The 26,830-nt window shown below is 44.3% G+C and overlaps 1 protein-coding gene across 2 annotated transcripts in view; it reads left to right on the forward strand.

Annotated features, from left to right (window-relative positions):
* The window catches only part of ITK (IL2 inducible T cell kinase), an 87,835-nt gene that overhangs the window by 53,509 nt on the left and 7,496 nt on the right, over nt 1-26,830 (forward strand). For both annotated transcript variants that reach the window (XR_008843206.1, XM_056517357.1), the window contains exons 8-16: nt 301-355; nt 4,060-4,139; nt 9,045-9,178; nt 9,291-9,365; nt 10,634-10,805; nt 13,945-14,161; nt 21,128-21,192; nt 23,766-23,884; nt 26,074-26,231. Coding sequence is in view for 1 of the 2 variants with exons in the window: in XM_056517357.1 (XP_056373332.1) it covers nt 301-355; nt 4,060-4,139; nt 9,045-9,178; nt 9,291-9,365; nt 10,634-10,805; nt 13,945-14,161; nt 21,128-21,192; nt 23,766-23,884; nt 26,074-26,231 (1,075 nt within the window). In the remaining variant the exon portion in view is untranslated. The remainder of the gene's footprint in view (nt 1-300; nt 356-4,059; nt 4,140-9,044; nt 9,179-9,290; nt 9,366-10,633; nt 10,806-13,944; nt 14,162-21,127; nt 21,193-23,765; nt 23,885-26,073; nt 26,232-26,830) is intronic.

Below are 26,830 nucleotides of genomic sequence, written 5' to 3' on the forward strand. Positions count from 1 at the left end.
TTAGATTCCTAGTGCCGGCAACACCCCAGAGTTTGGCAACCACCATCGGCTCCAGTTTTCCCTGATAGCTTTCTAATGGGGTCTGCAGCTCTGTGCAGTAAATAGGGCTGACAGATTCTCTTTAAGGTGGACCGCAACAAGTTTTAGGTTATAAAGTAAGGGCATGGCGGTCTCGGTTTTGACCCAGAATCCATACACACAACCCATTAGATATTTGAAACAACTACAACCGCTCTGTGTCCTACTTTGTATTATCTTACATTTTTTGGGTTATTATTCATACATTGTACTTTTCTTAAGGTGGTACAACAGAAACATTAACAGGAACCAGGCTGAAAAGCTTCTCATTGATATGGTATGTACTTATATCTTAAAGGTCTCTACAGAATGGAAATGGCCATTTTATTGTCTGACAATGCATGATAAAAACTCAGAATGAGGACCATGTAAAAACTCCTAGATCTTAAAGGGGTTATTCAGGAAAAAACTTATATATATATATATCAACTGGCTCCAGAAAGTTAAACAGATTTGTAAATTACTTCTATTAAAAAATCTTAATCCTTTCAGTACTTATGAGCTTCTGAAGTTGAGTTGTTCGTTTCTGTCTAAGTGCTCTCTGATGACACGTGCCTCGAGAACCGCCCAGTTTAGAAGAGGTTTGCTATGGGGATTTTCTTCTAAACTGGGTGGTTCCCGAGACACGTGTCATCAGAGAGCACTTAGACAGAAAAGAACAACTTAACTTCAGAAGCTCATAAGTACTAAAAGGATTAAGATTTTTTTAATAGAAGTAATTTACAAATCTGTTTAACTTTCTGGAGCCAGTTGATATATAAAAAAATTATTTTTCCTGGATAACCCCTTTAATCCTGAAAATAGACCTTAAAGGAGTACTCCAGTGCAATAAAACGTATCCCCTATCCAAAGCATAGGGGATGAGTTTCAGATTGCGGGGGGTCCGACTACTGGGACCCCTCGTTTTCTCCCATAGAGATATATAGAGGGGGCATGTTGGCCACAACTTTCTACGGGGGTCAACTTTCCCCTTTCCTGAGGACTGCCAGGGTGCCATGCAGGAGATCGAGGGGGTCCCAGCAGTAGGGATAGGGATAGGGGATAAGTTTTAGTGCACCGGAGTAACCCTTTAATGTATGATTAATAGGCTTAGATCTTGACTGGTTAGTGCTCAGATCGATGTGTGGCAACAGATGGTACTGCAGCTCTTCCCTGCCTTCTTGAATAGGCTGAGCTGCCTTACTACCCTCATATTAACTGTGCAGGGTAGTGCAGTGGGCACTGCCGCCCTTCTCTTCTAGTAATTTGTAGGGTTCACAAGATGTGGGGCCCCATTTATATATTGATGACCTATATAAAGTTTTAGCTATTAATGTAATATCCCAAAAAAATTAAACTTAAAGCCTTACTATCATTTCCAAAAACTTTTGAAATATCAACAGAACCTGTGATCATTTGAGGTCTGGTGTTTCGCAGAGTGCTTCTTATTCTATTCTAGTGATTGGTGGAGGTCTGAAAACCCAGACCCTGATTGATCAATACTTTTGAAAAGTTTTTGTAGCAGGTGTTTCACGGCAGTTTTGGATGCAGTTTTTAGAGAGGATACTTTGTTCTTTCTTTTTGCTCCACTCATGGCCTCGGGTCATAGAACTGCACCCAAAGCTGCCAGAAAAACTGCAAAAACTGGTGGTCTTAATTTTCTTCCGCAGTATTCGGTTAACCAATAAAACGACTAACACGCACCCCTCCTACGTTTACCCAGCTCCACTTTATTCACACTGTATTTGCAGTGTATATTAGGCTGTATACAGTGTGGAATCCTCCTCATGTATATGTAAATGTATCCACAAGGCGACATATGCCAAATGATACCTTACTTGCCAACAGCACCGATTTTAGCAGCATAATCCAGAAAACGGGTGCGGTTTTCACATCACGCCCCGGAAGTGGGTGGATATGGCGCTTTCCTATGGGCGGGGTTTAAATGTTGCAATATTGGCAAATCACCTTTATTAATTCTCAGACAAAGGAGATTGATCACCAGTGATTTTAGAGGGTGGACCAATCTACTGCATATCACTGGCGGAGTCCAGGCCAAAATATATAGTGTTGCTACTGTGGTGACCCAGTACAGGATGGTGTGTCCCCGTACCTGTCTCATGTCCTGTCAGGCAGAGTCCCTCCATGTCCCCAGGGCCCCCTTACAGCATAATCCCTATTGTGTACATAATTGTATTATAAACTGTACTGTTACTTTAATTGTTAAGCCACATGATTGTTACCCAGGAGGTACTAGTGACCAGGTGACCTCCCAAGTGACCTATGGGCTCCTTGCACAGCCCCCTATATAAGGCCTCAAGCCTAAAGTCTGCAGCCACCTGTCAATTGCAAGTAAGCCGAAGTCATCTAATTGTCAGTCAGCCAAGTCAAGACCACCTTATACTCACCGTGGTCTTCACTAAAGTCAGTCTAACTACTGCAAGTCCCAGCAATCCTGCGAGGTCCCCCTGTGCCACTGGTCACCTCCTTGGGATATTTGCTGTACTGCATAGACTGTGTCATCTGTCTACCCTCAGTAAAGCTACCGTTGTCTGTAACTTGGCATTGGTGTCTTCATTGCCCCCCCCCCCCCCCTGTGCCTAGCCCAGGATCAGCGGTATTACCTTCGGGTGGTTAAAGGGGTATTCCAGGAAAAAAACTTTTTTATATATATCAACTGGCTCCAGAAAGTTAAACAGATTTGTAAATCACTTCTATTAAAAAAATCTTAATCCTTTCAGTACTTATGAGCTTCTGAAGTTAAGGTTGTTCTTTTTTCTGTCTAAGTGCTCTCTGATGATGTCTCGGGAAATGCCCAGTTTAGAAGAGGTTTGCTATGGGGATTTGCTTCTAAACTGGGCGTTTCCCGAGACAGGTGTCATTAGAGAGCACTTAGACAACCTCAACTTCAGAAGCTCATAAGTACTGAAAGGATTAAGATTTTTTAATAGAAGTCATTTACAAATCTGTTTAACTTTCTGGAGCCAGTTGAGATATATAAAAAAGTTTTTTCCTGGATAACCCCTTTAAGGGTAAACCATGCCCTGGCGTCACGACAAGAAGGGGTTAATAACATCTGCCCCTAGGATTACAACATCTGCCCTACATTGCACCCCGCTATACCACACTACTACACTTTTGTATTATGGCAGCATTATGTGAGAAAACAATAAGTGAAATCATTCCGCTTCCTTTATGCATTCTCATTTTATATGCTAATTTGATTTTGTTTGCCGTTCAATCATATCTATTGTATTGTATTTGGCGCAGGACTATATTCTCGCTGCTGATCTGACTACACAGATGTATTTTAACAAACATATTTTTAGCATGAATTATAATAGAAAATTAGATTATATTTCTTTCCTAATTTTAAAGGGGTACTCCGGTGAAAACCTTTTTTCTTTTAAATCAACTGGTGGCAGAAAGTTAAACATATTTGTAAATTACTTCTATTAAAAAATCTTAATCCTTCCAGTACTTATTAGCTGCTGAATGCTACGGAGGAAATTCCTTTCTTTTTGGAACACTGATGACATCACGAGCACAGTGCTCTCTGCTGACATCTCTGTCTATTTTAGCAACCGTGCATAGCAGATGTATGCTAAGGGCAGCATGGTGGCTCAGTGGTTAGCACTGCTGCCTTGCAGTGCTGGGGACTTGGGTTCAAATCCCACTAAGGACAACAATAAATAAAGTGTTATTATTATTATAATAACGTCAGCAGAGAGAACTGTGCTCGTGATGTCATCAGAGAGCATTCCAAAAAGAAAAGAATTTCCTCTGTAGTATTCAGCAGCTAATAAGTACAGGAAGTAATTTACAAATATGTTTAACTTTCTGCCACCAGTTGATTTAAAAGAAAAAAGGTTTTCACCGGAGTACCCCTTTAAGCCCAGTCAGCCGCGCCTTATGCTTGACTCTAGAGATATATAGTAAGTGCGGTTTGTATTCACATTCAGAATCCTTCTCATTCTGTCCCTTTCATTCCTTTCAACACAGGGCAAGGAAGGGGCATTCATGGTTCGGGATTCCAGACAGCCTGGGATGTACACCGTCTCCATCTTCACCAAATCATTAGGGTAAAACCCCTAGACTGCTCAAGCTGTTACATAAGTAAATCTATGTGAGAAACCTAACCTGAAAAAGGGTTAAAGAGATTGTTTAGGATTAGAAAAATATGACAAAAAAAAACAGTGCCACACCTATGATCAGGTTGCATGCAGTACTGCAGCCCAATCACATAACCTTAAAGGGGTACTCCGCTGCTCAGAACAAACTGTTCCAAACGCTGGAGCCAGTGCGGGGAGCTTGTGACGTCATAGCCCCGCCCCTTGTGACATCACACCCCGCCCCCTCAATGCAAGTCTGTGGGAGGGGGCGTGACACGCCCCCTCCTATAGACTTGCATTGAGGGGGCGGGAATTGATGTCATGAGGGGCGTGGCTATGACGTCACCAGCTCCCGGCTCCAGCGTTTGGAACAGTTTGTTCCAAACACTGAGCAGCGGAGTACCCCTTTAAGGCTCACTGTACCCCTTGTTACGTTCCTTAAGGGGTGTAGTTTCCAAAATAGTATGCCATGTGGGTATTTTTTGCTGTCCTGGCACCATGGGGGCTTCCTAAATGCGACATGCCCCCCAAAAACCATTTCAGCAAAATTTGCTTTCCAAAAGCCAAATGTGACTCCTTCTCTTCTGAGCATTGTAGTTCGCCCGCAGAGCATTTTACGTCCTAACATGGGGTATTTCCATACTCAGAAGAGATGGGGTTACAAAATTTGGGGGGCATTTTCTCCCATTACCCTTTGTAAAAATGGTAAATTTGCACTTTGCACTTTAGTGAAAATTTTTTTTTTTTCATTTACACATCCGATTTTAACGAAAAGTCGTCAAACACCTGTGGGGTGTTAAGGCTAACTGGACCTCTTGTTACGTGCCTTGAGGGGTGTAGTTTCCAAAATGGTATGCCATGGTGGAGTTTTCTGCTGTTCTGGCACCATAGGGGCTTCCTAAATGTGACATGCCCCCCAAAAACCATTTCAGCAAAATTCACTCTCCAAAATCCCATTGTCGCTCCTTCCCTTCTGTGCTCTCTACTGCGCCCGCCGAATATTTGACATACACATATGAGGTATTTCCTTACTCGAGAGAAATTGGTTTACAAATTTTGGGGGGATTTTTCTCCTATTACCCCTTGTAAAAATTAAAAAACTGCGTCTACAAGAACATGCGAGAGTAAAAAATTAAGATTTTGAATTTTCTCCTTCACTTTGCTGCTGTTCCTGTGAAACACCTAAAGGGTTAACACACTTACTGAATGTCATTTTGGATACTTTGAGGGGTGCAGTTTTTATAATGTGGTCATTTGTGGGGTATTTCTAATATGAAGGCCCTTCAAATCCACTTCAAAACTGAACTGGTCCCTGAGAAATTCCGATTTAGAAATTTTTTGTAAAAATTGGAAAATTGAACTTTGAAGCCCTCTGGTGTCTTCCAAAAGTAAAAACATGTCAACTTTATGATGCAAATATAAAGTAGACATGTTGTATATGTGAATCAACATATAATTTATTTGGAATATTCATTTTCCTTATAAGCAGAGAGCTTTAAAGTTAAAAAAAATTACATTTTTTCATCAAATTTTTGAATTTTTCACCATGAAATGATGCAAGTAACAAAATTTCAGCACTAACATAAAGTAGAAAATGTCACGAAAAAACAATCTCGGAATCAGAATGAAAAGTAAAAGCATCACAGAGTTATTAATGTTTAAAGTGACAGTGGTCAGATGTGCAAAAAATGGCCGGGTCCTTAAGGTATAAATGGGCTGCGTCCTTAAAGGGGTACTCCACCCCTGGCATCTTATCCCCTATCCAAAGGATAGGGGATAAGATGTCAGATCGCCGCGGTCCCGCTGCTGGGGACCCCGGGGATCGCCGCTTCGGCACCCCGCCGTCATTACTGCACAGAGCGAGTTCGCTCTGTGCGTAATGACGGGCGATACAGGGGCCGGAGCATCTTTACGTCACGGCTCCGCCCCTCGTGACATCACGGCCCGTCCCCTTAATGCAAGTCTATGACCGCCACGCCCCCTTCCCATAGACTTGTATTGACGGGGGCGGGCCGTGACGTCACGAGGGGGCGGAGCCGTGACGTAACGATGCTCCGGTCCCTGTATTGCCCGTCATTACGTGCAGAGCGATCTCGCTCTGCGCAGTAATGATAGCGGGGTGCTGCAGCAGCGATCCCCGGGGTCCCCAGCAGCGGGACCTCCGCGATCTGACATCTTATCCCCTATCCTTTGGATAGGGGATAAGATGTCTAGGGGCGGAGTACCCCTTTAAGGGGTTAAAAGGTGTATCCAATGCCATTGTGGCCATATACATTCAGGCTATGTTCACACAGCGGATTCAGGGCATAATGTAAAATTTCTGGCAGACATTCCATAGAGATGCAGGCATTAGGGCGCATGCAAATTCAATGTCTCCATAGATGGCAATGCGTTTCCAAGCAGACTCAGCAGAAAGAATTGACATGAGGAGACCAGAATTGGAGAATTTCGCTTGGAAAATTTTGCTGTGTGCACGGTACAGCAGAATCAGATTGCAAACAGTGGGACCCTGCAGCAACGGAATTTCTGAACATAATTTTCCCACCAGATTCCGCTTAGAAATTCCGCCGTGTGAACATAGCCTGAATATGGGGGGGGGGTTGCTCTTTAAGAACAATTTCCTAAGTGAACTCATCAAGAGACAAGTAAATTGTCTCCAGAACACGATCCTCCATGTAAGGCTGGGTTCACATCACGTTTTTGCCATACTGTTTTCAATCCGTTTTTCTTAAGAAAACCGTATGGCAAAAAAACGGATGGAGCAGTATGGGAAAAAGTAAACCGTATGCGTTTTTAAACAGTATACTGTTTTTAAAAGTGCATACTGTTCCGTCAGTTTTTATTATAAAAAACCATACGTTTTTTAAAATTTTGTCCATTTTTAATGGGAGGGGTCTTGGGTGGGGACTTTAGTATTCAAATGCACATGTGCAAAGTAAAAACGTATACGTTTCTCCCGTATGGAACCGTATACATGTGCGTTTCCCATTGACGTCCATGTTAAAAAAAAACGGTTGCAGTACGGTTTTTAAACCGAAGTCAAAACCGTGGTTGACCACGATTTTGTCTACGGTTTAAAAACCGTACTACAACCGCATACGTTTTTTTAACATGGACGTCAATGGGAAACGCACATGTATACGGTTCCATACGGGAAAGCTTATACAGTTTTTACTTTGCACATGCGCATTTGCATCCTAAAGTCCCCACCCAAGACCCCTCCCATTAAAAATGGACAACATTGTCAAAAACTTATGTTTTTTTTTTCTATAAAAACTGACGGAACTGTATGCACTTTTAAAAACAGTATACTGTTTAAAAATGCATACGGTTTACTTTTTTCCATACTGTTCCGTCCGTTTTTTTGGCAATACGGTTTTCTTTAGAAAAACGGATTGAAAACAGTATGGCAAAAACGTAGTGTGAACCCAGCCTAACATGGGCCCAGTCGAGGATCCTCAAAGAGAGAAGGTTAGAGAAGGAAAGAGGTTGTTTAAAGGAGTACTCCGGAGCTAACCTTTAATGGGGGAATTGGAGCATGAGGCAAAGTTATATAACATTCTAATATACTCACATTTTCCATATGGTCTTCTTCCCGGTCTTCTCCTCGCTTTTCTCTCCGGCCGGAAGCTGGGTCTTTTGATGACGCTCGACCTGTATTTCTTCTTGATCCGCCGCCATCTTCGCCCGGTGACTCATCGCTCCCATGAGTCACTGCGGGCTGCGCCGGCCTCCCCGCCCGGAGTCGGCTACTCCCCCAAAGTTAATTTATTCTGCGCATGCGCAGTACTACGCAAATAGCGTAGGGCTAATGCTAGGCTCCTATCGCTGCCTACGTTAGCCCTACGCTATTTGCGTAGTGCTGCGGCATTCTTGTGACACCGCTAGTGCAGTGTTTCCCAATCAGGGTGCCTCCAGCTGTTGCGAAACTACAACTCCCAGCATGCCCGGACAGCCGAAGGCTGTCCGGGCATGCTGGGAGTTGTAGTTTTGCAACAGCTGGAGGCACCCTGGTTGGGAAACACTGCGCTAGTGGGCACATGGATCAGTGGGCCAGTGGGCACATGGATGGGTGGATCAGTGGGCTAGTGGGCACATGGATCAGTGGGCTAGTGGGCACATGGATGGGTGGATCAGTGGGCTACTGGGCACATTGATCAGTGGGCTAGTGGGCACATGGATGAGTGGATCAGTGGGCTAGTGGGCCCATGGATGGGTGAATCAGTGGGCTAGTGGGCACATTGATCAGTGGGCAAGTGGGCACATGGATGTGTGGATCAGTGGGCTAGTGGGCCCATGGATGGGTGAATCAGTGGGCTAGTGGGCACATTGATCAGTGGGCTAGTGGGCACATGGATGGGTGGATCAGTGGGCTAGTGGGCACATGGATGGGTGGATCAGTGGGCTAGTGGGCACATGGATGGGTGGATCAGTGGGCTAGTGGGCACATGGAAAGGCTGATGAGCTGGGAGGGGGAGGATGGGAGGAGATAACTACAAGGGAAGGAGCTGTGGGCGTCACTTTATTATAATTTATTATAATTTCCTGGGGGGGGGGGGGGAGAGGAGGGGGAGAGAGCAGCAGCTAACAGGAAGCTGGCGCAAGGAGTCATGGGAAATGTAGTCTTTATGACATGGCTGCTTACTGCTACAGGGGGCAATTACAAGAGAATGGCTGGGCCAAATTTGACAAATGAGGTATCGTTGGAAAGGTCTTTGAAAGAGCTATCAGATGAGGTAAACTTTTTTTTAAGTACCAGCGCTCCGGAGTACTCCTTTAAGGATCAAAAGAATCATTTCCACTCTTGTCCTCAGTCTGTGTTTGTTATTGCAACTAAACTCCATTCGAGCAAGTCTAATGGGATTTGTTATGCAGGGACGGTGTTCAGAGAGTAAAACATTATCATATTCGACAAACCAATGATACCCCTCCACGCTATTACTTGGCTGAGAAGATTGTGTTCTCCAACATCCCCCAGCTTATTAACTATCACCAACACAATGGTGGGGGTAAGTGTCCTATGGAAAGGTTTATTTCCTTAAAAAAACGTATCTATGGCTGGAAAGGTTGTGAACCGGTGGCCTAAAATGGATAATCCTATCGGCTGTGTCATTCATTCAGGTCTGGTGACAAGGTTGAGGCATCCGGTGTGTTGCTGGAAGGAGACGACCCCCGTAACAGCAGGACTGAGCTACGGTGAGACTAATAGTGCGTTGTCTGCGTTAGGTTCCCTTTAGGGCCCATTCAAATGGCAGAATATCCACCTGGAAAAGTTCTGGGCGGACATTCCTTGTGCAACAGGCAATAGTTATAGTCCCAGTGGAGTGGCCGCTATCTCCACTGACGGCAATGCCTGTCCGAGCTGAGAATGAACATGTGTATTCTTTCAGTTGGACTTCCGTGGCCGAATTTTCCGCCACAGAAATTCTTCAGTGTGCACGGTGCAGCGGAATCCCTTTGAAAATAATAGGAGGCTGTTACATTGGAATTTTTATCTTTGCTGGATTCTGCTCAGAAATTGTGCAGTGGGTATGGGCCCTTATAGTCTGAGGAAGGCATAGTGCTAACTGCTATAGGTATTCCCATCTGGATGTTTGGATATGTCATAAAGGTCTGATAGGTAAAAGTCCCACAGGAAAGACCCACAACAATCTCGAGATCAAGGGCCCTGGCTTGCTTGAAGAAGAACAAGCTTTTTTACATGACTCCCATAAAGGTCAAAAAGGTACTCCGTCTAGAGACATATTATCCTTTGGATAGGGGATAAGATGCCTGATCGCGGGGGTCCCGTCACTGGGAGACCCCCCCCCTCCTCCCCCGTGCGCGATCTCCGTAACCGGCATTCGAAAAAATATGTTAAGAATGCTGGGTTTGGGTGGCCGGAGACGTGACGTCACGCCATGCCTCCTCCATCCATGTCTATGGGAAGGGGCATGGTGGGACATCACAATGGGGCTTGGCGTGACATCACGTCACCAGCTGCCCAAACGCAGCAATTTGAACATATTATTTAGAATGCTGGGTGCTGCACAGAGATCGCGGGGGGGTCCCAGCGGCAGGACCCCTGCGATCAGACATCTTATGCTCTATCCTTTGGATAGGGGATATGATGTCTCTGGGCGGAGTACCCCTTTAATAGGAATTGTGTAAACTGCAGTGATGACATGTCCTACGTGTGGTGGAGAAAACACATGTAACAACACAAACTCTGTATATCGGCCTTTAAAATTCAGTGCCGTTTACACGCAGTGAGTGACCCAGGTGGGTTGGTATGTGTGGATGACACATGAAGTTAAAGGGGACCCTAGTGGGATACAAGACTGAATTTTAAAAGTATCGAATATACTATAAATATATAAATCAGAAAACCCCATTAATTAGCAAAAGAGGGAATAAAGATGGGAAAAAAGTTTCGAAATACAGCAAAAAAAATTCTAAAATCCTGTATTTTGCTTCTTTCTTAGGAAAATGGGAAATTGACCCCACGCATTTGACTTTTGTTCAAGAGATCGGCAGTGGCCAATTTGGTGTAGTCCAACTGGCTACTTGGCAAGGCACGAGAAAAGTGGCGGTAAAGACGGTTCGGGAAGGAATGATGTCGGAGGATGACTTTGTGGAGGAAGCCCAAGTGTTAATGTAAGCCATTTATGGTGGGAGGTACAAGTTGCATACATGCATTCCTCCCAAATTCGGCCCTTTTGGAAAGATAGGGGGAGATTTATCAAAACATGTGTAGAGGAAAAGTGGTGCAGTTGCCCACAGCAACCAATCAGATCGCTTCTTTCATTTTTAAAAAGCCCTCTGAAAACTCATAGATACTCTTCCTCTGTGCAGGTTTTGAAATATTCTCCCCAATAGTCCCTACTTTTTAACCCAAGTTGCTATTAGCATTATAAATGTCTCTTTTTCCATTTGGGGAATAAATTAGCATCCTTAGGCTATGTGCACACGACATGGAAATTTCTGCTAGGAAATTCTGTTGCAGCAGAGTCCCATTGTTTCCAATGGGATTCTGCTGCACCGTGCAAACAGGGAAATTTCCACAGAGGAAACATCTGTCGCAGAATTTCCTATTCTGGTCTCCAAAGAAAGAATAGTCATGTCAATTCTTTCTGTGAAATCTTCTTGGAAATGTATTGCTGGCTTTGGAGACGGCAAATTTTCGAGCGGCCCTAGCGCCGGTATATTCTGCCGACAACCGCTTTCTGCAGAATGTCCACCCCGAAAATTATTCCTATCCACCATCCAAGTTTTGCAGACATTTAGATCCCTGACAACCTTGTTTTTAAAGGGGTACTCCGCCCCTAGACATCTTATCCCCTATCCAAAGGATAGGGGATAAGATGTCAGATCGCCGCGGTCCCGCTGCTGGGGACCCCTGGGATCCCCCCTGCGGCACCGCGCTCTCATTACTGCACAGAGCGAGTTCGCTCTGCACGTAATGACGGGCAGTACAGGGGCCGGAGCATCGTTACGTCACGGCTCCGCCCCTTGTGACGTCACGGCCCGCCCCTTTCAATACAAGTCTATGGGAGGGGACATGGCGGTCGTCACGCCCCCTCCCATAGACTTGCATTAAGGGGACGGGACGTGATGTCACGAGGGGCGGAGCCATGACGTCACGCTGCTCCGTCCCCCGTATCGCCCGTCATTACGCGCAGAGCGAACTCGCTCTGGGCTGTAATGAGAGCGCGGTGCCGCAGCTGGGATCCCGGGGGTCCCCAGCAGCGGGACCGCGGCGATCTGACATCTTATCCCCTATCCTTTGGATAGGGGATAAGATATCTAGGGGCGGAATACCCCTTTTACCCCTTTAACACTGGTTCGTAAAAATCCTTATGCACATTAGTCAAAAGTTGGTTGAACCTCTGTGTATGAGGCCTTCAATGCTCCGTGACAGGTGATGTGGAGGGAGAGAGGGATCGCCATGTTGGATTTCTACTGCCCAAAGAAAAGGCACTACCAGGGGTGCCTGGCAGCGGCTTATACCTCTTCTATACATTGAGAACACTTGAACGTTTGGCCAAGCCGGACATTCATGAGTACGTAGGAAACAGTAGAGATAGTGGCTGTATAAGTGTTTGTCTGGCAGAACGGGTGTGGGCACCTTGTCTGCTTTCTGTGCGATGACTTCCTGTAGGATTGTGACTATACACAGTTGCTAATGTGAACAGGCAGAGCTGTGGTATAAAGCATGGGGGAGACAAAGATAGAGCGGAACTATCTCCTGACAGTTTCAGATACACTGACCCCCCCCCCGACCTACGATGGCCCCGACATACGATCATTTCCCCATACGATGGTCTCTCAGAGGCCATCGCATGTTGAAGGCAGCATCAACATACGATGCTTTTGTATGTCGGGGCCATCGCATAAACGGCTATCCGGCAGCGCAGACTGCTTCAGCTGCCACCGGATAGCCGTTTACGGTGCCCCGTTTGGTCCGCTGACGATCACTTACCTGTCCTCGGGGCTCTGGCACGTCCTCTTCGGGATCCCCTGCATGGTCGGCGCTCTCCATCGTCGTCATCACGTCGCTGCGCACGCCGTCCCGTCATCCAATAGCAGCGGCGTGCGTAGCGACGTGATGGCGGCGACGGAGAGCGAGGATGCCGGGGAAGCAGAGGCCTTGCCGGAGCGTCGGGGACACCCCGGGGACACGGCTACAGTGATGAAAGGCGACATCCCGGGCAGCGGTGACGGTCCGGAGCAGCGGGGACACGTGAGCGGGGACAGGCGAGTACAACCTCCAATACCAGTGGTCTTCAACCTGCGGACCTCCAGATGTTACAAAACTACAACTCCCAGCATGCCCGGACAGCCGTTGGCTGTCCGGGCATGCTGGGTGTTGTAGTTTTGCAACATCTGGAGGTCCGCAGGTTGTAGACCACTGTCCTATACTTTACATTACAACATTACATTGTGAATTTGGGTAGAAGAAACAGACATGTTGCACATCTACAATCTTGTATAATGATCTGATTGCTTCTCAGCATAATATCAAAAACTAACAGGTTGTTAGTATACATTTTTGATCAAAAAGTACAAGCCCACTCGCCACGTCAAGGCCACCTATTTAGAGTGGGTCCCTAACGTCCCTAGCATAAAATGGCGAAGCACCGGGCGGCGACCACCACCGCCGCGACACCAGTGCCCACGGGGGGGGGGGGAAACGACCCACCGGCAGAGCGGCCCCAATGCCACTCAAACCAGTCCATGGGTCGCACCTCCCCACAGAGAGAGCATGGTAAGTGAGCTGTAGCACCCTGTTCACACTGGTGTGGTGCTGTGCGGCGTCCGTTGCTGCCGTGGCGCCGTGTCTGCGGGGAGGTGCGGCCCATGGACTGGTTTGAGTGGCATTGGGGCCGCTCTGCCAGTGGGTCTTTTCCCCCCGTGGGCACTGGTGTTGCGGCGGTGGTGGTCGCCTCCCAGTGCTGCGCCATTTTATGCTAGGGACGTTAGGGACCCACTCTAAATAGGTGGCCTTGACGTGGCGAGTGGGCTTGTACTTTTTGATCAAAAATGTATATACTAACAACCTGTTAGTTTTTGATATTATGCTGAGAAGCAATCAGATCATTATACAAGATTGTAGATGTGCAACCATGTCTGTTTCTTCTACCCGAATTCACATTACAACATTACATCCCTCAACATACGATGGTTTCAAACAAACGATGGTCCATTTGGAACGGATTACCGTCGTATGTTGAGGGACCACTGTACTCTCTAAATACCTTATTCCATTGTCTTGTGTGTTCTTTCTGTTCTTTAGGAAGCTTTCCCATTCTAAGCTGGTGCAGTTACTGGGAGTTTGTACCCAACAAGCGCCCATATTCCTTGTCTTTGAGTTTATGGAACATGGCAGCCTGAATGACTTCCTGCGCAGGAATCGTGGCACGCTGACACGGAATACAGCTCTGGGGATGTGTCAGGATGTCTGCGAAGGGATGGAGTATCTGGAGACCTCTAACTTCATTCACAGAGACCTGGTATGTAGCACATCTCAGTGACAATAATGTGAATTGATAGAAGGTTCCGGAAGTATGTCCTTATCAATATGAACAGTCTTCCCTTGTGTCTCTGGAGGACCCATCCCATCCTGCGTTACACAGAAAGCCCATTGATTTGAATGGACACTGTGTAATGCTTCATTTCCCCTGTGGGGGCACTGTAGGGAAATTGAACACTTTTATGCCTTATGGATTTGTACCATTGAGCAGAGATTGTACAAAAATGTTTCAAATAAAATATGTCTAAAACCCTTAGTTAAAGGGGTACTCCCATGAAAAACTTATTTTTTTATTCTTTTTTTAAATCAACTGGTGCCAGAAAGTTAAACAGATTTGTAAATTACTTCTATTAAAAAATCTTAATCCTTCCAGTACTTTTTAGGGGCTGTATACTACAGAGGAAATGGTTTTCTTTTTGGATTTCTCTGATGTCATGACCACAGTGCTCTCTGCTGACATCTCTGTCCATTTTAGGGACTGTCCAGAGCAGCATATGTTTGCTATGGGGATTTTCTCCTGCTCTGGACAGTTCCAAAAATGGACAGCAGAGGTCAGCAGAGAGCACTGTTGTCATGACAGCAGAGAAATCCAAAAAGAAAAGCATTTCTTTTGTAGTATATAGCACCTAAAAAGTACTGGAAGGATTAAGATTTTTTAATAGAAGTAATTTACAAATCTGTTTCACTTTCTGCCACCAGTTGATTTAAGAAAAAAAGTTTTCCACAGGAGTACCCCTTTAAGCCATGTCTCCAATATCTGCCAGAAAGCAAAACTGTCGAGCAAGGCCGAAATTTGATAAAGATGCATAATACATATGCCAAAGGCAAGATGGCTATAAAAATTTTTGGGAAAATTTGGTCAAAATATAGCCACAAATGCAGTGATAATCCCCCCCACCCCCCCCCCCCCCCCCTCCCAGTAGTCTGAAATCGAATTTTTCATTCAGGAAGTTATGGGTCAGAAGTTAACATAGTTTTGCCACAAATGTAACAAAAACAATAGGAGAAAATGTAGAACTGAAAGTGTCACTTTTAAGGTCTTGCAGGGCGTTGACTTTTTGCTCTGTATTTTGTAGTTTTTTAGATGCTTAACTTAAAGGGGTACTCCGGTGGAAAACGTATTTTTTTTTTTTTTTAAATCAACTGTTGCCAGAAAGTTAACAGATTTGTAAATTATTTCTATTAAAAAATCTTTACCCTTCCAGTACTTTTTAGTAGCTGTATGCTACAGAGTAAATTCTTTTATTTTTGAATTTCTTTTTTGTCTTGTCCACAGTGCTCTCTGCTGACACCTGATGCCTGTATCAGGAACTGTGCAGATTATCAATATTTCTACTTTTGTAATGAAACTAGGTGCCACTACTTTGTTGATACATTTCATCTTGTATTTTATTCTTTGTATGACATGTTCATTCACATTGTGATGTTTTAAACATGTGTTACACAAATGTCTTGAGTGTAAGGGGTTAAGTGTTTCATTGCCGGTGGGTTCCTCCCCCTGCTTTGAACCACTTCCTCTGATATATTAGGTGAGTTTACCTTACTTTGTTCATACGATTAAGGGCGGTACACGCCTGAAACGCGTTATGTTTTCCCGTTCCTGTGTTTCTGATTTTATCCAATAAAGGGATCATCTGCATCTGACAATCTGTTCTCTATAATGAAACTTGTTACACATTTTACTTATTTTGTCAACTGAAAATATAGTAGAGTTAAATCAACCCAATCCCTCCCCCTTTAGGCAAGGGTGGGGGTGCTAGTCTGAAGTTCCAGGCAAGTCTATGAGCCTTCCGATACATCTCCTGATATTAAGGCTGCAGAGAATACCTGGTGCCAGCAGGCAGGCGCAAAGAGTAGTTTGTGCCAGGACAAGATATGAAGATGGTATAGTTGGTTGGGACATAAAGACAGGATATAAGGACGGGATACGAGGATGGGATATGAGGACAAGATATGAGTTTGGGATGTGAGGACGGGATGTGAGGACAGGATATTAGGAAGGGATTTGAGGAAAGGATATATGGTTGGGATATGAGGTTGGGATATAAGAATGGGATATGAGGACGGGATATGAGGACAGGATATGTGGTTGGGATATGAGGACGGGATATGAGGACAGGGTATGTGGTTGGGATATGAGGACAGGATATTAGGAAGGGATTTGAGGACTGGATATTAGGACAGGATATATGGTTGGGATATGAGTTTGGGATATAAGAATGTGATATGAGGACGAGATATGAGGACAGGATATGTGGTTGGGATTAGTGTTGAGCAGCATAGGCCATATTCGAATTCGCGAATATTCGCGAATATATGGACGAATATTCGTCATATATTCGCGGATATTCGCATATTCGTAAAAATTATTGTTTGTTTTCGCATATGTGAAAATTCGCGTATGTAAAAATTTGTGGATACGAAAATTAGCACAAACAATCGCATATGCGAATAATTAGGATATGTTAATTGTTCGCATATGCGAAAATTAACACGCCAGTCTCACACAGTAGTATTACAGCCTTCTTTACACCAAGCAGAGAGGGATGATCACTGTGATGTGTACTGTGAAAAAAAAAAAAAACGAATATTTTTTAGACGATATTCGCGAATTCGCAAATAAAATTCGCATTGCGAATATTAGCGAGCAACACTACTAATTAGTGTTGCTCGCGAATATTCGCAATGCGAATTTTATTCGCGAATAACGCATATTCGCGAATATAGAGCTATATATTCGTAATTACGAATATTCGTTTTGTTTGTCAATTTTCGCATATGCTAATTTCCGCATATGCGAAAATAAAACGCGAATATTACGAATGTGCGTATTTAGCGAATATATGACGAATATTCGTCCATATATTCGCGAAATATCGCGAATTCGAAAATGACCTATGCCGCTCAACACTAGTCCTAATATCCCGTCCTAATATCCCGTACTAATATCCTGTCCTCATATTCCGTCCTAATATCCTGTCCTCATATTCCATCCTCATATCTCGTCCTCATATCCTGACCTCATATCCGGATCGCATATCTTATCCTCCTATCTCGTCCTCATATCACATTCTTATATCCCAACCATATATCCAGTCCTCATATCCCGTGCTCATATCCCAACTAGTGTTGCTCGCGAATATTCGCAATGCGAATTTTATTCGCGAATATCGCATATTCACTATTAGTGTTGCTCGCGAATATTCGCAATTCGAATATTATTCGCGAATATCGCATATTCGCGAATTCGCGAATTTCGCGAATATAGCGCTATATATTCGTAATTACGAATATTCGTTTTTTTTTGTTTTTTTTCTTCACAGTACACATCACAGTGATCACCCCTCTCTGCTTCCAGCTTGTGTGGTGTAAAGAAGGCTGTAATACTACTGTGTGAGACTGCCGTGCAAAAATTCACATATGCGAAAATTAGCATATGCTACTTTTCGCATATGCGAATTCTCGCATATGTTAATTTTTATATGCGCGTATTTACGCATATGCGAAAATAAAACGAGGATATAGCGAATATGCGAATATTCGCGAATATATGACGAATATTCGTCCATATATTCGCGAATATTCGCGAATTCGAATATGGCCTATGCCGCTCAACACTATTCACTATATATTCACTATATATCGAATATAGCACTATATATTTGTAATTACGAATATTCGTTTTTGTTTTTTTCCACAGTACACATCACAGTGATCACCCCTCTCTGCTTCCAGCTTGTGTGGTGTACAGAAGGCTCTAATGGCTCTGGTGTGCGAATTTTCGCATATGAAAAGTGTCGCATATGCGAATTTCTGATTGTGTAATTTTTTGTATATTAGAAGTTTTTTTTTACTTATGCTATGTTAATGTTCGCATATGCAAATCTTTTTACTTACCTTGATTTTCACATGCGCGAATTTTCGCTTCCGTTAATGTTCGCATATGCACATTTTTAAGTATGTTCATGCATGTATATTTTCGCATATGAAGTCTCATATGCGAATCTCTGTTTGTGCGAATGTTCGCATACGGTAAATTGTTTTCGCATACGCAAAATTTCACTTGCTGTAATGTTCGCATATGCACATTTTCGCATGAAAATTAGCATATGCGAACATTGTCGCAAATGGAAATTCGCATATGCGACAATTTGTATATGCGAAAATATACAAGCATGAGCATACTTAAAAATGTGCATATGCGAACATTAACGGAAGCGAAAATTAGCACATGCGAACATTAACATTAAACAAGGTAAAAAATATTCTTGCATGCGAACATTTGCATATGCGAACATTAGTGTACCTGAAAATTTGCACATGCGAACAATTACCGTATGCGAAAACATGTGTGCGAACATTAATTCTCACCAGTCTCACACAGTAGTATTAGAGCCTTCTTTACACCATTCGTCCATATATTCGCGAAATATCGCGAATTCGAATATGGCCAATGCCGCTCAACACTAGTCCTAATTAGTGTTGAGCGGCATAGGCCATATTCGAATTCGCGAATACGCGCATGCGAAAATTAGCATATGAGGAAATTCGCATATACGAAATTTAGCATATGCTAATTTTCGCATATGCTAATTTTCGCATGCCAGTCTCACACAGTAGTATTACAGCCTTCTTTACACCACACAAGCTGGAAGCAGAGAGGGATGATCACTGTGATGTGTACTGTGAAGAAAAAAAAAAAAAAAAAAAAGAATATTCGTAATTACGAATATATAGCGCTATATTCGCGAAATTTGCGAATTCGCGAATATGCGATATTCGCGAATAATATTCGAATTGCGAATATTCGCGAGCAACACTAGTCCTAATATCCCGTCCTCATATCCCGTCCTAATATCCCTTCCTAATATCCTGTCCTCATATTCCATACATACGCTAATTTTCGCATATGTTAATTTTTGCATACATTACATAAATAAATAATTATATGCGACAATTTGCATATGCGAAAATATACGTGCATTAACATACTTAAAAATTTGCATATGAAATGTGCACATGCGAACATTAACGTAAGCAAAAATTCACATGTGAAAATCAAAGTAAGTAAAACATTCGCATATGCGAACATTAACATTACATAAGTAAAAACAGAAATTCGCATATGCGACACTTTTCATATGCGGAAATTCGCACACCAGAGCCATTAGAGCCTTCTTTACACCACACAAGCTGGAAGCAGAGAGGTGATCACTGTGATGTGTACTGTGGAAAAAAAAAAAAAAAAAAAAACGAATATTCGTAATTACGAATATATAGTGCTATGTTCGCGAATTCGCGAATATGCGATATTCGCGAATAAAATTCGCATTGCGAATATTCGCGAGCAACACTAGTCGGGATATGAGGATAAGATATGAGGACGGGATATGAGAATGGGAGATGAGGTCGGGATATGAGGTCGGGATTAGTGTTGCTCACGAATATTCGCAATGCGAATTGTATTCGCGGATCCGCGAATATTAGCGAATATAGCGCTATATATTCGTAATTACGAATATTCTTTTTTTTTTTTTTTTTTTTTTTTTCACAGTACACATCACAGTGATCATCCCTCTCTGCTTCCAGCTTATGTGGTGTAAAGAAGGCTCTAATACTACTGTGAGACTGGGGCGTGAATATTCGCATATGCGAACATTTGTGTATGCTAATTTTCACATATGCGAATATGTTTCGTGTTAAGTTTCGCAACGCGCGAATCGCATATGCGAAAATAAAAAGGAAATATTGCGAATATGCGAATATTCGCAGATATATGACGAATGTTCGTCCATATATTCGCGAATATTCGCGAATTAGAATATGGCCTATGCCGCTCAACACTAGTCGGGATATGAGGACGGGAGATGAGGACAGGATATGAGGACGGGATATGAGGTCGGGATATGAGGATAGAGGACTGGATATGAGGTCAGGATGTGGAGACGGAATATGAAATCAGGTTATGAGGATGGATATGAGGACGGGATATGAGGACGGGATATGAGGACGGGACATGAGGACGGGATATGTGGTCGGGATATGTGGTCGGGATATAAGAATGGGAGATGAGGTCGGGATATGAGGATAAGATATTAGGACGGGATATGAGGTCAGGATGTGGAGACGGAATATGAAATCAGGTTATGAGTAGTGTTGCTCGCGAATATTCGCAATTCGAATATTATTCGCGAATATCGCATATTCGCGAATTTTGCGCTATATATTCGTAATTACGAATATTCGTTTTTTTTTTTTTTTGTTTTGTTTTTTCTTCACAGTACACATCACAGTGATCACCCCTCTCTGCTTCCAGCTTGTGTGGTGTAAAGAAGGCTCTAATACTACTGTGTGAGACTGGCGCGCGAAAATGCGCATATGCGAAAATTAGTATATGCTAATTTTTGCATATGCGCATTTTCGCCAATACTAAATTTTTTTATATGATAATATCCACATATGTTAAGTTTCGCATACGCGAATTTGGGCATATGCGAAAATAAAACGAGAATATAACGCATACGCGAATATTCGCGAATATATGACGAATATTCGTCCATATATTCGCGAATATTCGCAAATTCGAATATGGCCTATGCCGCTCAACACTAGTCATGAGGACGGGATATGAGGACGGGATATGAGGACGGGATATGAGGACGGGATATGAGGACGGGATATGTGGTCGGGATATGAGAACGGGATATGAGGATGATAGCATAATTTTTGCTTTTCTCACAAGGTTTCGGAACGAAGACTGGACAACAATTGATACTAGTTTGTGACTAATGCAGGCAAAGTTTGCTTTAGGAGAGATTCGGGGCCCAAATTGTGCTGTAAGTGGTTGTTATGAGCCACATATACAATAGATACGTTATACAATATGAGGAATAATCTGTCTAATCCATTTCTTGAATCTCAGAACTGTCTCATCTGGTCTCCACAGGCTGCTCGAAACTGTCTGGTCGGAGAATCATTGGTTGTTAAAGTGTCAGATTTTGGCATGACCAGGTAAGGAAGAAAAGTATTCAGAGAATGTATAATAAAAAATATTGTTTTCAGACGCCTCAAAATAATCTGTTACCAAAAGTATAATTGCAGTGTAAAAAAAATTAAGTATTGCAAGGTGCCCAGTGATCCCAAATGGTTAATATGGGTGTCTATAACAGTTGGATATCAGGGCTTACTGGGAGTTGTGGTTTTGCCACAGCTAGAGGCCCACTGGTGTTTGATTTCCCTGCAGTGCCCCCACAGGGCAAATACAGCATTACATAATGTCCATTGAAACCAGTTTGCTGTCTATGTAATGCATTAAAGGGGTACTCCGGTGGAAAACTTTTATTTTTAATGAACTGGTGCCAGAAAGTTAAACAGATTTGTAAATTACTTCTATTAAAAATCTTTACCCGTCCAGTACTTTTTAGCAGCTGTATGCTACAGAGGAAATTCTTTTCTTTTTGAATTTTTTTTTGTCTTGTCCACAGTGCTCTCTGCTGACACCTGATGCCCGTCTCAGGAACTGTCCAGAGCAGGAGAAAATCCCATAGCAAACCTATGCTGCTCTGGACAGTTCCTGACACGGACAGAGGTGTCAGCAGAGAGCACTGTGGACAAGACAAAAAAAGAAATTCAAAAAGAACAGAATTTCCTCGGTAGCATACATCCGCTAATACGTACTGGAAGGGCAAAGATTTTTTTTACAAAATGTTGTAAAGTTGCATCCTATGTTCTGTTGATAAGAAAGCCATGACAGCTATACTGAATCTGATATCTTAGTGAGTTGTAATATGCTGATCAGATAGCCAGGCTTCCCTGTTGCATGGACCCATCGACTTCTTGAGTGGTTTTCTGTCACAGAAAAAAATGCTTCTATATATTTACTTACTAGATCATGCAGATGCTTTACATGTCTTTTTACGTGTCTAGCTTTTATGTGTCTGTGTTTGGCTTACAAATCCATCTGTTTTGCTGCTCACTCATTTTGACATCCACTGCTCAGGAATTGGAATGTCCTAGGCAAGCACTGAGCCCGCCCGCACTCACCATGCATTCACTTCCTTCTTGAGTCTGCTGTGCTGGGTCTCTTCATCCAATCACTGCAGGCTGCTCTGTAACCCCCTCCTCTCTGTTTTCATGCTGCAGTCTGATAGGACAGGAGTGAGTACAGAGAAGTACTAGTCCCGCCCTCACTTACTGGGACTTACTGTGCTTCTGCTGGGACAAAGATGAGGCTGCAGCCAGGCAAAATTAGGTTCCGGATGGTACGGGGACCCATGGCCGCCATCAGGAATTTTGGAGCCCCATACAGCTGAAGTTCACGCCCACCCCTCCCCCCCAACTAAAACTCTTCCCTCCGCCACATTAGTAACATCCGGATCTTAACATTATCGAGCCACTATTACTCAGGATCAGTACAGGATAACCAATGTAATATATGTACACAGTGACCTCACCAGCAGAATAGTGAGTAAAGCTCTGCAGTATAATACAGGATATATCTCAGGATCAGTACAGGATAAGTAATGTAATGTATGTACACAGTGACCTCACCAGCAGAATAGTGAGAACAGCTCTGCAGTATAATACAGGATATAACTCAGGATCAGTACAGGATAAGTAATGTAATGTATGTACACAGTGACCTCACCAGCAGAATAGTGAGTACAGCTCTGCAGTATAATACAGGATATAACTCAGGATCAGTACAGGATAAGTAATGTAATGTATATACACAGTGACCCCACCAGCAGAATAGTGAGTACAGCTCTGGAGTATAATGCAGGATATAACTCAGGATCAGTACAGGATAAGTAATGTAATGTATGTACACAGTGACCTCACCAGCAGAATAGTGAGTACAGCTCAGGAGTATAATGCAGGATATAACTCAGGATCAGTACAGGATAAGTAATGTAATGTATGTACACAGTGACCTCACCAGCAGAATAGTGAGTGTAGCTCTGGAGTATAATGCAGGATATAACTCAGGATCAGTACAGAATAAGTGATGTAATGTTTGTACACAGTGACCTCACCAGCAGAATAGTGAGTACAGCTCTGGAGTATAATGCAGGATATAACTCAGGATCAGTACAGGATAAGTAATGTAATGTTTGTACACAGTGACCTCCCCAGCAGAATAGTGAGTACAGCTCTGGAGTATAATACAGGATATAACTCAGGATCAGTACAGGATAAGTAATGTAATGTATGTACACAGTGACCCCACCAGCAGAATAGTGAGTGCAGCTCTAGAGTATAATACAGGATATAACATGTGGTGAGTTATTTTTCTGTGTATTGTATGAACAGTCTGTTATACATAGGACATGGTAGGAATGATTATTAAAAAGGCCCATAGCACTGTGTGAGCTTATGAGGTAAAACCTGGGGACAGTTTTTAAATATAGATCATATACACATATATACATATACACATATATACAAATACACATATATACATATACACATACATGCATGCTTCATATGTTTTGGTTCTGACAGTACATAAGTACTATCTGCCTATATGGCTAAAATTCCCAAGCCACATATATTGCTGTTAGTAATTCTATTACCTCCCTTAGGTTTGTCCTTGATGACCAATACTCAAGCTCAACAGGCACTAAATTTCCTGTGAAATGGTCGGCTCCAGAGGTTTTTCGATATGGACGCTATAGCAGCAAGTCCGATGTGTGGTCTTATGGTAGGTGACGCTTATGCTTGCTGCATGACCAGTGGTACAGTACAGTCGAAAAGTGGAGCAGTTGTTGCCTTAAACCGTTAAGCAGTTGTTGCCCCCCCCCCCCAATTTATTCCTCTATTACCTATATTTGTTATAAAAATCCCTCTTTTCATTAGTTCACACTGTTAGTTATCCTCTCAGGGGAAGGGGGCATTTCCCCCCCTTGTGGTGGTGGGAGGTGATTGGTGTTTGGGGGGAGGGGGTGTGTCCCTCCTTATGGTGGTGGGAGGTGATTGGTGTGTGGGGGGAGGGGGTGTGTCCCTCCCTTGTGGTGGTGGAAGGTGATTGGTGTGTCCAGGGGTCAAGTCCTGGGAAAAAAAAGTGTGGGAACTCACCCTAGATTTCCACTTAAAGGGGTACTAGACATCTTATCCCCTATCCAAAGGATAGGGGATAAGATGTCTGATCCCGGGGGTCCCGCCGCTGGGGACTCCCACGTTCTCCCTGCTGCTCCCGGCATTTGTTTAGAGCGTTGGGTGCAGCGCCAGAGGCTAGTGACATCACGGCCCCTCAATGCAAGTCTATGGAGGGGGCATTACTGTGACGTCATGAGCCTCTTCCTTGCATCATCAGTCATCCGGCACGGAGCGAAGTTCGCTACATGCACCGGATGTCTCGGGTGCCACAGCCGAGATCCCGGGGGTCCCCAGCAGCGGGACCCCGTGATGACATCTTATCCCCTATCCTTTGAATAGGGGATAACATATCTAGGGGCGGAGTACCCCTTTAAGGGCTGGTCCTGCAGGACTCCTGCTAATGGGAACTGCGTTCCTGCTGTGCAAAAAGTTCAGGAACTCCATTCCTCTGAGTTCCTCCAGGATTTGAGCCCTGGGTGTGTCCCTCCTTGTGGTGGTGGAAGGTGATTGGTGTGTGGGGGGAGGGGGTGTGTCCCTCCTTGTGGTGGTGGTGGGAGGTGATTGGTGTGGGGGGGGAGGGGGGTGTCCCTCCTTGTGGTGGTTGGAGGTGATTGGTGTGTGGGGGGAGGGGGTGTGTCCCTCCTTGTGGTGGTTGGAGGTGATTGGTGTGTGGGGGGAGGGGGTGTGTCCCTCCCTTGTGGTGGTGGGAGGTGATTGGTGTGTGGGGGGGAGGGGGTGTGTCCCTCCTTGTGGTGGTGGGAGGTGATTGGTGTTTGGGGGGGATGGGGTGTGTCCCTCCCTTGTGGTGGTGGGAGGTGATTGGTGTGGTGGGGGGGAGGGGGTGTGTCCCTCCTTGTGGTGGTGGGAGGTGATTGGTGTGTGGGGGGGAGGGGGGGTGTCCCTCCTTGTGGTGGTTGGAGGTGATTGGTGTGTGGGGGGAGGGGGGTGTCCCTCCCTTGTGGTGGTGGGAGGTGATTGGTGTGTGGGGGGGAGGGGGTGTGTCCCTCCCTTGTGGTGGTAGAAGGTGATTGGTGTGTGGGGGCAGGGGGTGTGTCCCTCCCTTGTGGTGGTGGGAGGTGATTGGTGTGTGGGGGGGAGGGGGGGTGTCCCTCCGGGGGGGTGTCCCTCCCTTGTGGTGGTAGAAGGTGATTGGTGTGTGGGGGCAGGGGGTGTGTCCCTCCCTTATGGTGGTGGGAGGTGATTGGTGTGTGGGGGCAGGGGTTGTATCCCTACCTTGTGGTGGTGGGAAATGATTGGTGTGTGGGGTCAAGGGTTGTGTCCCTCCTTGTGGTGGTGGGAGGTGATTGGTGTGTGTGGGGGAGGGGCAGTGTCCCTCCTTGTGGTGGTGGAAGGTGATTGGTGTGTGGAGTCAAGGGTTGTGTCCCTCCTTGTGGTGGTGGGAGGTGATTGGTGTGTGGTGGGAGGGGGTGTGTCCCTCCTTGTGGTGGTGGGAGGTGATTAGTGTGTCTGCTCATGCAGCCTTGTCCATGAGTCATCTTTTGTCCATGACTCATAGACAAGCCTGATGCTGCTGCAGGACTGGTTAGTGTCCCAGTAGGTATGGGGACCCCTAGTGGTGGGATTTTCAGGAGATTTTTTCTTTATTAAATAATTAAAAAAAAATTTAAACCACATAAAAAAAGGTTTTTGGATCTGACAGTGCCCATTTATGGAGTCCGATTCAGTGATGTTGGCAGTGGCACCAGTTGTCCCCTGCACCAGTTTTGATAAATCTGTCAAGGAAGATAGCCATGGAAAGTCCTGACTATATGGTGTATACTCTCTGCTTGGCAGGTGTCCTGGTTTGGGAGGTGTTCAGCGAGGGGAAGACTCCATTTGAACACCTTAGTAATTCGGACGCTGTCGAAGAAATCTCAAATGGCTTAAGGCTCTTCAGACCCAAACTGGCATCGGAGAAGGTGTACCAGTTTATGAACAGCTGCTGGCAGGAAGTAAGTAAATATATGGAAAGTATTTTATCACCTATTCATTTGTGCTTTATCCTAGACCAGTGGTTGCCAAGTCATTTTTGGGATCAACTGGGATCATTATTTTGGGATCATTATTGGGATCAACTGCTCGATCTCAGCGAGGTGACCAGTAGATCTTGATATTAGGCTAACAGGTTGTTCTTGTTCTGAGTTCAACACAGAAGTGGGAAACTGCCAGGGTCATAGTCTAGGGCAGTGGTCTTCAACCTGCGGACCTCCAGATGTTGCAAAACTACAACTCCCAGCATGCCCGGACAGCCAACGGCTGTCCGGGCATGCTGGGAGTTGTAGTTTTGCAACATCTGGAGGTCCGCAGGTTGAAGACCACTGGTCTAGGGTATAGTAAAATATAATCATGGTTTAATCATATATAGAATTAGGCTCTACATACACATTAGAGCCCCCAGAACATCATTGTTTAATGGAAAACATTTTATTAGGTCTTTTTAAAGGGGTATTCCAGGAAAAACTTTTTTTTATATATATATATCACCTGGCTCCAGAAAGTTAAACAGATTTGTAAATGACTTCTATTAAAAAATCTTAATCCTTTCAATAAT

This window comes from Hyla sarda, chromosome 4 (genome assembly GCF_029499605.1).
Source record: "Hyla sarda isolate aHylSar1 chromosome 4, aHylSar1.hap1, whole genome shotgun sequence".
NCBI classification, from domain to species: domain Eukaryota; kingdom Metazoa; phylum Chordata; class Amphibia; order Anura; family Hylidae; genus Hyla; species Hyla sarda.